The sequence below is a fragment of the Gracilinanus agilis genome, chromosome 5 (genome assembly GCF_016433145.1).
Source record: "Gracilinanus agilis isolate LMUSP501 chromosome 5, AgileGrace, whole genome shotgun sequence".
NCBI lineage: Eukaryota > Metazoa > Chordata > Mammalia > Didelphimorphia > Didelphidae > Gracilinanus > Gracilinanus agilis.
Genome location: NC_058134.1, coordinates 69,219,763 through 69,235,717, shown reverse-complemented (window position 1 = coordinate 69,235,717; position 15,955 = coordinate 69,219,763). Strand labels below are relative to the sequence as shown.

The 15,955-nt window shown below is 34.0% G+C and overlaps 1 protein-coding gene across 1 annotated transcript in view; it reads left to right on the top strand.

Moving 5' to 3' along the window:
• Positions 1 to 15,955, top strand: part of MPP7 (MAGUK p55 scaffold protein 7) — a 177,537-nt gene that overhangs the window by 149,545 nt on the left and 12,037 nt on the right. The window contains exon 16 of the mRNA XM_044678939.1: positions 11,069 to 11,149. Coding sequence (XP_044534874.1) covers positions 11,069 to 11,149 — 81 coding nt within the window. The remainder of the gene's footprint in view (positions 1 to 11,068; positions 11,150 to 15,955) is intronic.

The window sequence follows — 15,955 nt, the reverse complement described above, 5'->3', positions numbered from 1 at the left end:
TTTGGGGGTGGGGAAGAAAACTCAGGATTGTAAATTTTGTATTACTTTCAGGAAATATGTAGTAATAAAATACTAGTAAAATGTACTTGTATTGCCAGTGATAATTAAGTATTGTCACAAAGCATAAGCAGTTACAAATTTTCAGGGGAGAAAAAGAAAAAAAATTGGAAATGAAGCAATCAAAACATTCCAGTTCTATATTTTTTCAGGATAGTGTAAAAAATGAGGCAATAAAGATGACAGACAGCAGAGTTCTTTTTAGTTAGAAAAAAGATTGTCCTGTATACAACAGTCCTCCAACTCCCCAATCCTTCCCCCACCACTACCTTTGTTGAGACAGTCTATATATAAATAGAACTAAGCTGTACACCTTTCATTTAGGGGATAATTATGTAGGCTAAAAGAATCTGATTTTAGATGTTCACTATGCTTATTTCTTAGATTAAAATTATAAAATCATATTTGTTCTAATTTATTTTTGTTAACTACTTAGATATACTGTACTCCTGTGATCCTAATTCTAAACATCATATAAAATAAGACATGCATTTCATTAAAGGGTTACTAATTAAAGTAATGAATATCAAAAATAAAAAAAACTCTAATTATTAATTATCCAAGTGTCATGCATTTCTCAGTAGATTGAAGCTGGTAATTAGGTTATTTTATACTTTAATAAGTACACATGTACTAGTGGATTAATTCATAGACTATTAAAAGGTTGGCTTTAAATGAGGTTCCTTAGTTGCATTGTGTTCAGATGTAAGCACCTTCCTAGTGGTAAGATGTAGACAAACTGGACAGCATTCAGACCAGAGCTATAAAGATGATTAAGAACTCAGAGGGACTGACTTATAAGGAAAGCTTGAAAGAACTAAATATGTAGAACTTGGCCAAGTGACAACTAGTAGGGAAATACGATAGCCATCTACAAATATCTTAATGGGTCTAAACACCCAAAGAAACAAAGAAAGTATTTAATGTTGCCCAAGTGGCTGTAGCTAGAATTTATACGACAAAATTAAGAAAAAAGAAAATTCATAGTAAACATTGAGAGAGATTTCTGTTAGTGAACTTAATTAGAAAATGTAGTAATCTTCTAAGGGAATTGATGGACATCTAATCATTTAAGAAATATAAAGCTATCATCAATGATACATGTAAAACCCAGTGGAATTGTGCTTTGGCTAAGCGGAGTTAGGGGAGTTTGAGGAGAGGGAAAGAAGATGAAACACGTAACTATGGGAAAATATTCAAAATAAAAATATAATTAAAAAAATAAATGTAAAGCTAGTTTGAACATAGAAATTGGTGTAGGAATAATAGCATGAACGAAGGAGTGAGACAGAGAGACAGAGAGGGGTGGGGGGGAAGAGAGGAAGAGAGGATGAAGTGCCTGAAAACTAAAGTCCAGCTAGATTCTAGATAGGAATGAAAGTTAAACTCATGAATGGGGATATATTTAGGCCTCTGTTGCAAAGATAATCTTTAGATTAACTGTTTGACTAAGCTTGAATATGGATGTCAGAGGTGTGAAATGCAGTCAGTGAGCATTTGTTTCACAGCAAACTATGTGTCAGACTCTGGGCTAAGCAGTAGGAAAATACATATGTTAATGGAAAACAGCTTTAGTGGTGATAGAATATTTGATTTAAAATGTAATGTAAATATAAATAAGAACTTAATTCAGAGATTCAGATGATTTACTAATAATCTTGTCTCTGGGTATAAAATGAACATGAACATTTTTTAAAGTATTGTCACAGCCTAAAAGCATGTGACCTACATACAGTGTTATCTTAAAATAATACTACAAGGAAAGCATCTTCTGACTTATGAAACAAGTTGTAAATTTTTTTTCCCTTTAGTATAGAACTAGTAGCTATTTGAAATAGTGTACAGTAAATCAACTGTCTCTGTCTCTTAGGCAGTGAATGGCGTATTTGTTTAGAATATCATGCAAATCAGGATAATTTAGCTGTGTACTGTCTTATTTAAATTGCCCTCCCATTGTTTCTCATAAGTCATTTCTCCCACCAAATTGCAATGAGTGTTACCCAGGTAGGGACTATATCTTATATCTTTCTCAACATAGTACTTAGTATCTGTAATATTAGGGGTTTAGACTAAAAGATCTCTGAAGTCACAAATCAATTTGCTAATATTCACTTAATAAATACTTAATTTTTTTAAATTTTACACTACTTTAAAAAAACCTTACACTACCCACACATTTTATAAATTTTTCATAATATCAAACACAACTTGTAATGCTTGGTTGGTTTATTTACAACATTGGAAGTTCATTGAGCTTATCCTGAACCTAATGTCTGGTATGGAGAAGTTTCTTCCCCCCTTCAGTATATATTTTTAAAAGCTTTATTTCTTTATTTTGTTTTATATGATCAAATTTTATAGATTATTCTCATTTCAAGAGCTATGTCTTATAACAAAGTAAAACTAGTAATTCAATGACTTCATGTGAAAATATATGCAACATTTCACAATTCATGCCCCTCAACTTACCTATTTTTTAAAAAAATTAATAAAAATCAATTTTCTCACATACTTGTTCATCATTGGAGAAAAAAAGAAAACATTTTTTTAAATAAATGTATATAACGAAGCAAGACAGATTCCTCTAATGATGCGCTAGGTATATAATACATTCACACACACACACACACACACACGTGTAATTCTGCTCCCTAAATCCATCACCTCTCTAATGTATAGCATTGTTTCATCATTTCTACTTTGAAATCATGAATTCATTGTATTGATCATAGTTCTTAAAATTGTCAGGCATTTGTACAGTTTTGTCATTGTGTTATGTTTCTGCTCATTTCATTCTTCATGAGTTTATAGATTTCTTCTAAATTGTTCATTTTTATAATATTGATGTTAATAATTGTTCTTCTGGTTCTTCTTACGTCATTCTGCATGTGTTCACGTAAGTCTTATTTTCCATGTTTTTAAAAAATAATTTATTTACTCATTTCTCACATTCATAAAGTCCAATTTATTCAGCCATTCTTCATTTGATAGCCGACCTCTTAGTTTTCAGTTTGTTGCCTCAACGAAAAAGAACTACTATAAATATGTTTGTACGTAAAGGACTTTTTCTCCCTTTTTAAATTTCTTTTGAGTGTAGGTCTAATTGTGGTATAGCCAAGTCTAAAGGTATGCACAGTTGAATATCTTTTTGAGTATTTTCCAAATTACTCTTTAGAGTGGTTGTAACATGTTCACAGGCTACCAACAATGCATCAGTGTAACTTTTTCCCACAGCACACCCAACAATTATAATTTTCCTTTATTAGGTATGAGGTGAAATTTCAGAATTATATTTATTTCTCTTAGGTATGTCTGTCTCCTAGCATCTTTAACATCAAGTCTAACAATGGAGATTTCCTTATTGTAAAAATGAGATTGTTTGACAAACCTAGATATTTTTATGCTTTCCACCCCACTCCTCATCCCCAAAAATGATCAGACTCCTTTAATTTTCTAGAATTTTCCATATTGAACAAATTATCTTTTAATAAGCAGGTTTTAGCAACAAATTTAAGATGCCAATAATTTGAGGACTCATTTTCCGTAGTACAATCCTAGCTAAAATCCTATCTTCCACAGGAAGCCTTTCCTAGTCCTTTTTTTTTTTAAATCCTTACCTTCCATCTTAGAATCAATACCTTGTATACCTTCTAAGTCAGAAGAGTGGTAAGAGCTAGGTAATGGGGATTAAGTGAGTTGCCCCAGGTCACACAGCTAGGAATTATCTGAGGTCAGATTTGAACCCAGGACCTCCCATCTCTGGACCTGGCTCTCAGTCCACTCAACCACCCAGCTGCCCCCTTTCCTAGTCCTTTTTATCTCTAGTGTCTTCCTTCTATTAATTGTTTCCTATTTTTTCTGTATATAACCTATTTGTGCATAGTTATTTACAGGTTGCCTCTTCCCCTACTCTGTGAACTCCTTAAGAACATCAGTGGCTTTTGCCATTCTTTGGATCACTGAGGCTTAGAACAGTGCTTATTTACATGCTTACATAAAGATTAAAAATTACTAAAGGGCCAGGATGTAAAGGATAAAAATAAAAGGGTTGGACTAAATTTATAAAAGTGTGGTCACCAGGAATTATTACTCAATTTCAAATGACTTTTTATGATAGTTTATTTATAAAAAGAGAGTGAAAGTAATGAAATTCAAAGAGAGTAGATATTTACTCCAGCCCTGTCCAAACCAGGCAGGGCTTAAGAGGCCCCAGCAAAAGGAGCCCAGAGGTAAATTAAACAAGGGGTTTAGCCACAAAGCCTCCTCCAAGATGAGGGGCCTCTCCAGAGGCTAGTACCTCCAGAACAAGCCAGGGAAAGGAGTCAGTCTTGTTCATTCACCCATATGGTAGTTCTAAGGGAAAATAGAAAAGCAGTCCAAGGTCCTCAGCTGGAGCTCCTCCAGGGTCAAGTTGAAGGTGAAAGACCTCTTTACAGGAAGTTCTTGCCACTTTTAAAGATCATTCCTTTCATCACTTCCTGTGTCTTCCTCCTGCCACTTTATGTGGACCAATTACAGCTAAAGTTTTGCTTAGGATTGTCCAGGAAGTAGTCGGTTGATTCTTATTCGTCACCCACTATTGCACATGTGGGTCACAGACCTACCCCACTTAAGGATAAGTGGAGTGTATATGCCTTCTGGTGATTAAATCTAAAAATGGGCAAGGAAGATTTAATCACATCTTCACAATCCCCCCATGATCATCTGGGAGACTAGTCTCCCCAATTGATCATTTAACATAATCATCTTATACCTCTAAAAACCTTCTAACTACAGGTTTATGCAATATTGCACCTTCTAAGAGGAAACTACAATAGTTATAAATAAGAGGAAAAGATATAGATAAAGGAAAATTGGAGGGGGGGGGGAGAGAGAGAGAGAGAGAGAGAGAGAGAGCGAGAGCGAGAGCGCGAGAGAGAGCAAGCCCTAGCTCTCTCTCCTTGGCACTGCAGTGGCTCTTTTGTTCCTTCCTCCTGGAATCAGGCACAAACATTAATCACAATCCTATAATATTTATCAATAAATTGCAGATTTCCATAGTCTAAAGCTTTTGGGTATACATTAATATTAGAGTAAATATATATTTTAAACTAATTACTACAAAATCAAAAAAGATTAATATTGATTATTGTAAGAAATAAAATGGATATATATATATATATATATATATATAAGGGTTTTATTGAAAGCCATATTGATAATTAAAGCCACGTCCCTGATAAAAGCTACTTCAAATGCTGCGCCATACCTTCCCACCTGGCCTTCAGCAGGAAAAGAGGAAGTACCAAATTCTGTCCTGAATCTTTATACCTTTGTTTATATAATTTACACTTCCTGCCCATCTGTATTATGCAAGAGGAATCATGGGAAATGTAGTTTTTAAGAGTCTAAATGTCCATAGGAAGTTTAGACTGGAGACCTCAAGATTAGTTCAAGGGCCTCCAAATTTCCAATATCACATTATATATACTTACAAGTACAAGAAATGAGAAAAAAGAAAGATCAAATACTCTATTGCACATACAAGGAAAATAATGATAAAAACATTTTTTTAAATCAAAAATATTTAGTTCACAATCAGTGATGCATTTTTTTTGCCAAGGAGAGATGCAATACAAAGGTTTCCCATGCCAAAATGAGGTCCATTTCCTTTTTAACTTGGTCATGATTCCTAGTGTGAGTGCAAATGATTTTTATCAAGTTAACAGCTTTTCAAAACAGTAGTATAACAGCTAATTCAGATTCCAGCAGTACCAAAATCCCGAAATTATAATAGCCCAGTTAATGACAATAGTAAACAAACCCACTATCATATAGGATTTACATGAGTTGCTATGTGACATTTTTTTTTTTAAACCTTAGAAGCTAATGGATACTTGTCACAAGTTATTCAGATATAGACAATCTTTCAACCTTGGCAAAGATATTTTAACAAAGTCTATTACTGCTGTAATTCCAAAATTTGGCAGAGGAGCCCAGAAAAAAAAACAAAACACCAACCTCTGTACTTATGTTGAAAACCTTTTGAGTCTAAAATGTCACCAAGAATTTAGATCATTCTGGTGGAAGGATAGAGTAAGCTGAAGAATTACATATATTAAAAACCCATTTCAAAGCTACTAGACTTCACAGGAAAAATCTTTCACACTTCCCAGATGAGATTATAACCCATTACATGGTTATTAAGCTGCTTGGGCACCTCACTCCCTCTGGTATGAGACTGTAACAGTGTAACAGACCTGTCTCCAATATATCCCACCCATTTCATGTGGAGCTAAGAACTAAATAGTGAAAATCACTTCGGACGTCTCATCCATTACATTTTAAAAAAAAAAAATTTTTTTTTAAACTCTTAACTTCTGTGTATTGGCTCCTTGGTGGAAGGAGTGGCAATAGGGGTCAAATGACTTGCCCAGGGTCACACAGCTGGGAAGTGTCTGAGGCAGGATTTGAACCTAGGACCTCCCGTCTCTAGGCCTGACTCTCAGTCCACTGAGCTACCCAGCTGCACCCCCCAATCCATTACATTTTTAATAAGTCCACAAACCATTGTAATTTATAAGTTGGTTATGTTTACATGATCCATTGGGGGAGACTAGTCTTCCAAAGGATCTCGAGGGGATTGTGAAATTGGAATCTGTTACCCTAAAAATTATGATCCCCAGTAGGGCTGCGATCCCCAGCAAAACTAGTATTCTCAGTACCCCCACTCACTTCCTGTCATTACCTGCTGATGTAGACAGGACATAAATTGGGTGGAGTTTTGTATCTGGCTCTTTTCCTTCCTGTCATGGGCTTTGGTGGAGCAGGCTTTTTGAGCAGGTAGAAAAACTTAGTTACATGGTTCTATTTTGTCAGATAATAAACTTTATAAAAATAATACCTAAAGTATACAACTTTAATTTAACTTATACATTTAATACTTAGTGACAAACTGACTGATAGACCTTGTCAGGGAAAATGTATACATTTGCCATATATACTTTTATTCTAATATAAATACCTGAAAATACAAACTCTACGTTGGGTATCCTCCATAGAGGCACTATAGGGTTTACTAATAGAATCCAAGAAGATGAGCAAAATTAGCCTGGACTCACTGCCTCTCTCTCCCCCCCCCCCAAATATTATAACAGCTTGCAATAGCATGTATATAGAAACCTGGAATAAAATAATTTTAATGAATCCAGGTCAGAATGAAAGCTCTACAGAGAGTGTAAATTGTGCTGATCTTGGAGCCAGGAAAGCTGAGGTTTATGTCCCACTAGTTGTGTGACCACAAGCCAGTCACTTAACCACTTTGAGCCTCAGTTTCCTCATTTGTAAAACATGTTGATTGGGCATATGACTGCTAAAAGTCCTTCCTAAGAAAATGATCAAATGGCAACTTTTTTTTTTTTTTGCTTAAAGTACATCAGAATGCAAGAACTTCATGTCAGCAGGCACAGCATATCTAAACTAGGTGGTTTAGAGTAATCTTAAGATTCCCTAAGCATGTAGGTATTAACACTCTAGAGGTTGAGACAGTAAATCATATATAAAGAGTGGGATTAAATAATAATACATTATTTTCATCATTGTTACATTAAGAATATACTACTATGTGTTTAAATTGAATTAACTCATAATATTCTTGTGTGGGGGATTTTGTCCTAAGACTAAATAGATCAAGAAAGGTACAAAGCAGTTTTGAATTTGTCAGGGGAAATGAGAGAGGCCAAGTACTTGGAGATCAATAAAAGGCTTAATGTCTTTTAGTGAGCTCATCCAACGTCTTCATAAATCAGGTTGAAGAGTTACCTATCTCTAGTTAGTATTGAGTATTTTGCATTCTGAAAAACAGCCAATTGCAAGCGTTAATGTGCCTTTAATGTAATAAATTCTTAATATTTGTTGGATTTAATTGGATGACCCACAGTAGAGGAAGATTAAAGAACAGGCATATAGAGATTGAGTTAAATCCCAAAGATAAGATAAAAAGAGGAAGTCCCCTAGGTAGAGACAATAAAATTAACCATTGGCAAATGCAGAAAACCTAGGGTTCCCTAGGTGATAACAAGACAGAATATAGATGTATGAAAGTTTGGGTTTTGTCTGACTTTGCTTTTTACATTAGAGAAAATTACCTAGAATTGCTGAAATTATTTTAATGGCATGTAATCATTTTCTGTTCTCTTTGCTCAGAAACTGCTACTATTTATTTGTAAGAGTAAGAATTTTTAAATAAAGTAAAAAGACTAAGCATTTCATTTAAAATATCCTAACTCTTGGTATTCCCCAGTATTCTCTCTGAATTTTTTCCTCTCTTTCTCTTCCCTCATTTTTTCCCTTTACCCCAATTCCTGTTGATTCTGCTTCCACACTCTCTCTTGCATTCATCCCCATCTCACCAACTTCATTCAGGAATTTCGCCTTTAGGATCATAGCTCTAGAGTCGGAGGATTGAGTTGGATAGTCAAAGACTATCTAGCCCAAGATCCCCTCTTTTTCCAGGTGAGAACACTAAAGTACATGCAGTCCAAATGACTTGCCTGAGATTATATAAGGTAGTAAGTATCTGAATAGGAATTTGAACTCAGGTCGTCTGACTGGGTAGTCAGGGCTTTTCAAAAGTATGCAATCTGTATTGCTCCCTTTAAATTATAATATATCACTTCCTAATTGGTTTCCTGACTCCAGCCTCTCCAAAGCCATCATTTTGCACAGCTCTATAGCATGACAGAATGGGGTGGGCGTTTGGAGGGAACAACATTCATTGGATTTGGCTGGAACCTAGTTCTGACACTTAACAGTGGACAAGTCACTTCTTTGATCCTCAACTTTCTCATCTGTAAAATGAGGTTAATAATACTTGCCCTATCTACACTGTAAGATCTTTGTGAACATCAAATGAAATAACATGAAGATTCTTTTAAATCATAATGTATTCTATAAACATGAGCCATCGATAGGCTAGTGTAACCATGTTCCTCTCCAGTTCAGAAACCTCTAGTGACTCCCTCCCTTCCACAAAGCATTTAAGGCCTTCTATAATATGACCTCCCTCACCCTCCAAAAAACTACCTTTCTAACCTTATTTTTCATTACTCTCCTTACTGTTCTCTCTGTTGCTGCCAAGCTGGATGACTGGGGGATACTTTCCCATTTGTTCAAGCTGTTTCCCATCCCCCCCCAAAATACTCTTTCCATAGCTCTAACTGGATTTTTTCTCTTTAGTATCAAACTTATGTGTTTCCTCCTCTGTGAAGTTTTTTTATTCTTTTTCTCCTCCCCAGTCCTGAGATAATAATACTTATTTATGTATATGTCATAATGCTTTTCATCTCATAGTATCCTCAGACACCCAGTAAATGATTAATAAATTTGAGTTAAATTAATCATATCTATTTTCTCACAACTTCAACTGTTATGTCTGTATAGGTAACTTCTTCATCTCTGTCCTTCTCATCCTAACCTTTCAAGGTCCAGGCCTTATTCCCAACAGCCAGTTAGATTTTTTCATTTGGGTATCTTGATACCACTTACAATCCAGTTTTCCTAAAACAAAAAATATTTCCCCTAATTTTCCCCAAACCACCAAACTAGACTCTTTTCCTGGCTTCTTTATTTTTAGTAATGATACTCCCATTCTTTTTATTGAGTCTGAAGACATTTGAGTCATCTTTGATAATGTTCTTCCCCAAATCTGTTGATTTTTCTTTTGTTACATCTTTACTGTCATCCTCTTAATGTATGTCTTTATTGCTACCACCATGAACTAGATGTATATTACCCTATTGCAGAACTGTAGGTTGTAGTGGAAAGATCTCTCTTTTTTTCCAGTGTTAACCAGTCTAGTATTTTATTAATAACCTTCCACCTGAATTAAGTCACTTACCTGCTCAGATTGCCCCCGTTCTTTGTAGTATTTTAGGCCTCTTATGTTCTCACCTTATTCTATCATTTCTGCTTTATCTTCCCTATATAAACGTCCATTCCAACCCCAATGGTTTACTTATTGTCTCCAAATGTGCCTTGATCATTTAAGCTCTTCATTCCAACATGGAATTTTACCTTCTTTCCTTCTGCCAATCAGTTCTAGACATCTTTAAAGACTCAACTCAGATCTTATGTTCTCCATGAACCTTTTGACTACCCCAACTGGAAGTAATCTTTCTCTTCATTAAATTCCTTTTAGCCTTAAAAACAAAAACAAAAACAAAAAAAACTTAACATATGTTACTTTGTATCTTTATTTGTATATATCTCAAGTTCTGTAAGGAACAGAGATGTTCCATGTCCTTCATTGTATCTCATAGAAAATACAATTCTATCGAGAACCAAAGACCTAAGATATATGCATACAAGTACTTTGAGCTACATAAAAATTTCCAGGTCCCTGAAGGGGAGAAACTCTTCAAATGTGGTTAGTGACTTGTTAAAGTATATAACCTCAGTTGAATATAGTACCATTAATTAAAGGAGGATTCATAGTTCTCCTTTGGCTTGGAATTTAAATTTAAAAAAATTAAAAATATGAACTATTAACTGCAATTAAATTATATAAATATTTTCAAAAACATAACTCTTCTAAGCACTCAGGAGTAACATTCGTTTGAGAATATGTTGTGACCTAAGTGAGTTGTGTGCATTTGAAACAAATATTCACAGCATTTGTTTTGAGGGAGTAGTCATTGCTTTTAATCAGCAAAAATAAATGGATTTGGGGGCAGCTGGGTAGCTCAGTGGATTGAGAGTCAGGCCTAGAGACGGGAGGTCCTAGGTTCAAATCCGGCCTCAGATACTTCTCAACTGTGTGACCCTGGGCAAGTCACTTGACTCCCATGACCCACCCTTACCACTCTTCCACCTAGGAGCCAATACATAGAAGTTAAGGGTTTAAAAAAAATAAAAATAGATGGATTTTTACCCCTGTTTAATTTGTCATGTTCTTTTAAGCTAGTATTAATCTTAGAAATTATTTTTATTTGGTGCTTTGGCTGACTATATTATTATTGTTATTTTTATTCAGGGCCTGTGGGAGTAGGATTAAATGAACTGAAAAGAAAGTTACTGATTAGCGATACACAACATTATGGTGTGACAGTGCCACGTAAGTATTCTTTCTCTGTAATGAATGTTTAAAAGTCTTTTCTTAGCTTCTTTAATTACACTAACTTTCTAGACTCAAATATACTTACAGTTTTCTTCTAAATAAAATCTCATTTCAAATCATTTCCTTGGGCAAAATCCAAAATTTTTCAGGTATTTCACCAGATTTCTATTTTAAGAATAAAACCTACAGAAAGAGCAAAAAGACTTCACGTGATATAGACTTATCTTAATTATTTCTTTAACAGACTGGCAAATGGTGCTAAATAAAGTTTTTTAAGTCATTGACTCTAAATGTGGTAGTTTCTTTTCAGCATATTTTTACATCTATTTTTTATAACAACTGTGTTATTTTCACAGGCATTCTTACAAATGAAATGTGATGTTAGAAGCATTTCTATCTCCAGAATAAATGTCATTTGACTACTTAATATGTTGATGTTAAGAAAGCTGTCTAAAAAGCTAAATTGAAATTTTGGCTTTCTCAAGTAGTTTTAGTACTACCAATAATAAAAAATACTGTTTATATATTACCATTAGTAATGTTCTCTTATTGTGGAAGAGTTCATATTTATTTTAAAATTCTGGGTATTTTTTTTTACCCTGTTATTCTATTACTACTTTTTTTCCAAGCAATTGTTTAAAATCCTTTTCAGCCATAAATTCCAGGGCAGCTGACATTACAGGAAGGTAAAAGAAAACGACCTGGACAATTACAAAATCTTTCCTCAAGTTTTCCTCAAGTCAGTTTCTCTACCACATAGCTGATTAGAAGTAAGACAATAGAAAGGTTGGTCTAAAAAATTGTTTTACATTTATTTCCTTCCTCTCTAATAGCTTAGTTGGTGCCAAGGAAAACCAAGGCATTGGGAAATTAGTGAACTTGGGAAATGGCTCAAGGCTAACTTTGGGTTGGCAATTTCAAATATTTTTAGTCCATATAGGTCTCCTACTGCCTTATGAAGCATGAATCTCTAATTTTGCAGCTCTAAAAGTCGTAAGGCATGAATTCATTATGGATGCTCAATAAAACCATCAAATTATTTTCCTTTTATGAATTACAAAATTTCCATAGGATGTAAAAATGTTTAAATTTGAACTCTCTCTTAGAAGATGTGATTGCTTACTTTATGAAATTATTGTAAAGATCAGCTCTTTTTTTAGAGAAATCATAAAGTGATGAAATCTAAATATTGGAAGGAACTTCAAAGATCTTCTAGCCCAACCTACATCTTACCAAGAATCCATTCTGTGGCATTCCTAGTAAGTGATTATGCAGCTCTCTCCTTGAAGAACCCAAATGAAAAAGAAAACACCATGTCTCAGGCCAGCCTAGCCCACTTTTGGACAGTTCTAATTGTTACAGAAAGCCTTTGCCTCTCTGTAGCTTCTTTTATTTCTTTTCTTTTAATTAAATTGTATTTTTTTCAGTTATCAAGAACGTTTCTTCTCTTTTTCCCATCTCTATGCCCTTACCCCTATTGAGAAGGATGTATAATGGGCACATAGAGTCAAGCAAACTAATTCCCACATTGACTGTGTCCAAAAAAATATGTTATCAATTTGCACTCTGGATCAATCAATTTATCACTTCTCTCAGGAAGTAGGGGTCATCTGCTCCATGAATTCTCTACCCATTATGTTTAGCTCTGCCTTCTTGACCCTTTCTAATTCCTCTTTCATACGACTGCCTTTTAAACTCCTTAAGACTACTGTCATTTCAGCAGGCCAGATGTCCCCTACTTTCTTCATTCTGTCTTCATATTCCATAATCCTGAGTCCTCTTATCATCCTGTTCATCTTTTTAAAGAAATATTTCTGCTTGTGTGTGTGCCTTCTAAATGCTTCAACCAGAATTTAAAACAGTACTCTAAGTCAGAGGTGTCAAACAAGCAGCCCACAGCATTCAAATGAGGGGACCATATAAAATATACTTGGGAAAGACTTAACAAAGTAAGTGTATTAGAACATAGATAATATTAATATATGGTTTTCTAAGAAAATATGTGGCCTGCAGGGATTCTTACATATAGCTTAGTAGTCCCATTTCTATTTGAGTTTGACACCACTGATATAGATGTGATCTGTACAAGAATATAAGCATCTTTCCCATAATCTGGATACTTTTCTTAGTCAACTCTAGAAAAGTGTTTGTTTTTTCCCTTTTGATAGAGATATGCACATTAAAACAACTCTGAGGTCAGATTGGCCAATATGATTGTAAAGGAAAATAAATGATAAATATTGGAGGGAATGTGGCAGAATTGGGACACTAATATTGCTGGTGGAGTTGTGAACTGATCAAACCATTCTGAAGAGTTATTTAGAACTGTGTCCAAAGGACTATAAAACAATGCATATCCTTCAATTCAGTACTACCCCTACTAGGTCTATATCCCAGAGAGATAAAAAGAAAGCAGAAAGGGCCTACTTGCACTAAAATATTTATAGCAGCTCTTTTTGTGGTAGTAAAGAATTGGAAACTAAAGGGATGCCCTTCAGGTGGAGAATGGCTGAACAAATTGTGGTATATGATGGTGATAGACTACTATTGTGTTGTAAGGAATGACAAACAGGATGGTTTCAGAAAAAGCTAGAAAGACCTATATGAACTGATGCAGAATAAAATAAGCAGAACCAGACAATATTGTACACAGTAACAGCAATATTGTGGAATGATCAACTTAGCAACTCTTAGCAATGCAGTGATCTAGGACAATTCTGAGAGACTTATAAAAAAGATTGCTGTTTACCTCCAGAGAAAGAACTGTTGAAGTAAAAATTTTCACTTGTTTATTTGGGTGTATGTCTTAGAGTTTTGGTTTTATAAGATTACTCATTTAAAAAATAAACAATATAGAAATATGTTTTGCATGATAATACATGTATAACCCAGATTGAATTGCTTGCTAGCTCAAGTTTGGATCATATAAATTCAGAATACTTATGTGGAAATTTGTTTTTACATTTAATTGGTAAAAAATGAAAAAATAAAGATCAGGCAAATATATATATATATGTGTATATATATATATATATATATATATATTTTAAAAGCCTTCAGCAAAACTTTTCTTAAAGCTAATGATAGATTAGGAGATAGCAAAAAGAAGGAAAAAATTTAGCTTTAAAAAAATTTTTTTTTTTGGCAAGGGTTGAAGCTTGCATGTCATCACTCTATTAACTCATATTGGCTTGAAGACTACTAAAATCACTTTATCTTTTTCATAGAAATTTTGGAATAACCATTCCTTCCCTATCCTGTACCTCTCAGATTGTGGTTTTTTAAAACCATGTCAACTTTTAAATTGTCTGTCATCCTAGCTTGTTGAGATCTTTTGTTTATATTAAAAACACCACAAAGTTTTCCAGCCCTTCTTTCCTTATCAGAGTCAATCCAGAGCAAAAGTTCTTAAATTTTTGTGTAACTCAGANATATATATGTGTATATATATATATATATTTTAAAAGCCTTCAGCAAAACTTTTCTTAAAGCTAATGATAGATTAGGAGATAGCAAAAAGAAGGAAAAAATTTAGCTTTAAAAAAATTTTTTTTTTTGGCAAGGGTTGAAGCTTGCATGTCATCACTCTATTAACTCATATTGGCTTGAAGACTACTAAAATCACTTTATCTTTTTCATAGAAATTTTGGAATAACCATTCCTTCCCTATCCTGTACCTCTCAGATTGTGGTTTTTTAAAACCATGTCAACTTTTAAATTGTCTGTCATCCTAGCTTGTTGAGATCTTTTGTTTATATTAAAAACACCACAAAGTTTTCCAGCCCTTCTTTCCTTATCAGAGTCAATCCAGAGCAAAAGTTCTTAAATTTTTGTGTAACTCAGACCCCTTCCTCTGTAAACTCTTGCGTCTCATGGACCCATTTGAGAGTTTGATCCAATTTATGGACCCCATCTCAGAATGATTTTAAATGAACAAAATATATAGGATTACAAACAACTGTTTTGAAATACAGTTACTAAAATATTTTTTCCAAAAGCAAGGCATTAACCCACAGGTTTATAACTCATGATCAAAAAAGGATACCCCAGCACACTGGATGGACTCCTTGTAGAGGATTTATAGAAGGATATAAGTAAGAGTTGCATTGAATGAGAAGGTATTTGAGGAAGTATCTCCATCAGCAAGATCACAAGTCTTTTGCAACTGAGACTTTTAAGGGTGATTTATGACATTTATATGAATGGATATGAATTTACATCATTTACATAAATATATAAATAATTTGGGACTTTTAAAGCAAATACTTTGTTTTTTCAGAAATTTTATTTAGATAGCTAGATATAAAATTTCCAGTTACATGTAAAAACAGTTCTTAACATTTGTTTTTTAAAATTTTGAGTTCCAATTTCTCTCCCCTCAGAGAGAGATAGAAAAAGAGAGAGAAACTTTTAAAAAGTATGCTTTGATCTACATTCAGACTCCATCAGTTCTTTCTGGGGAGGTGGATAGCATTTTTCATCATAAGTTTTGTAGAAATATCTTAAATAATTGTATTGCTGAGAATAGTGAAGGCATTCACAATTGTTCATCATTACAATACTCTCCAGCATTCTCCTTGTTCAGCCATTCCCCAGTTGAAGGATGTCAACTCAATTTCCAATTCTTTACCACCACAAAAAGAGCTGCTATAAATATTTGTGTACATATTGGTCCTTTTCTTTTTCTCTTGTTCTCTTTGGGCTACAGACCTAATAGTGGAATACTGAATCAAAGGGCATATATACAGTTTTATAGCCTTTTAGGCATAGTTCCAAATTGTTCTTCAGAATGGCTGGATCCAG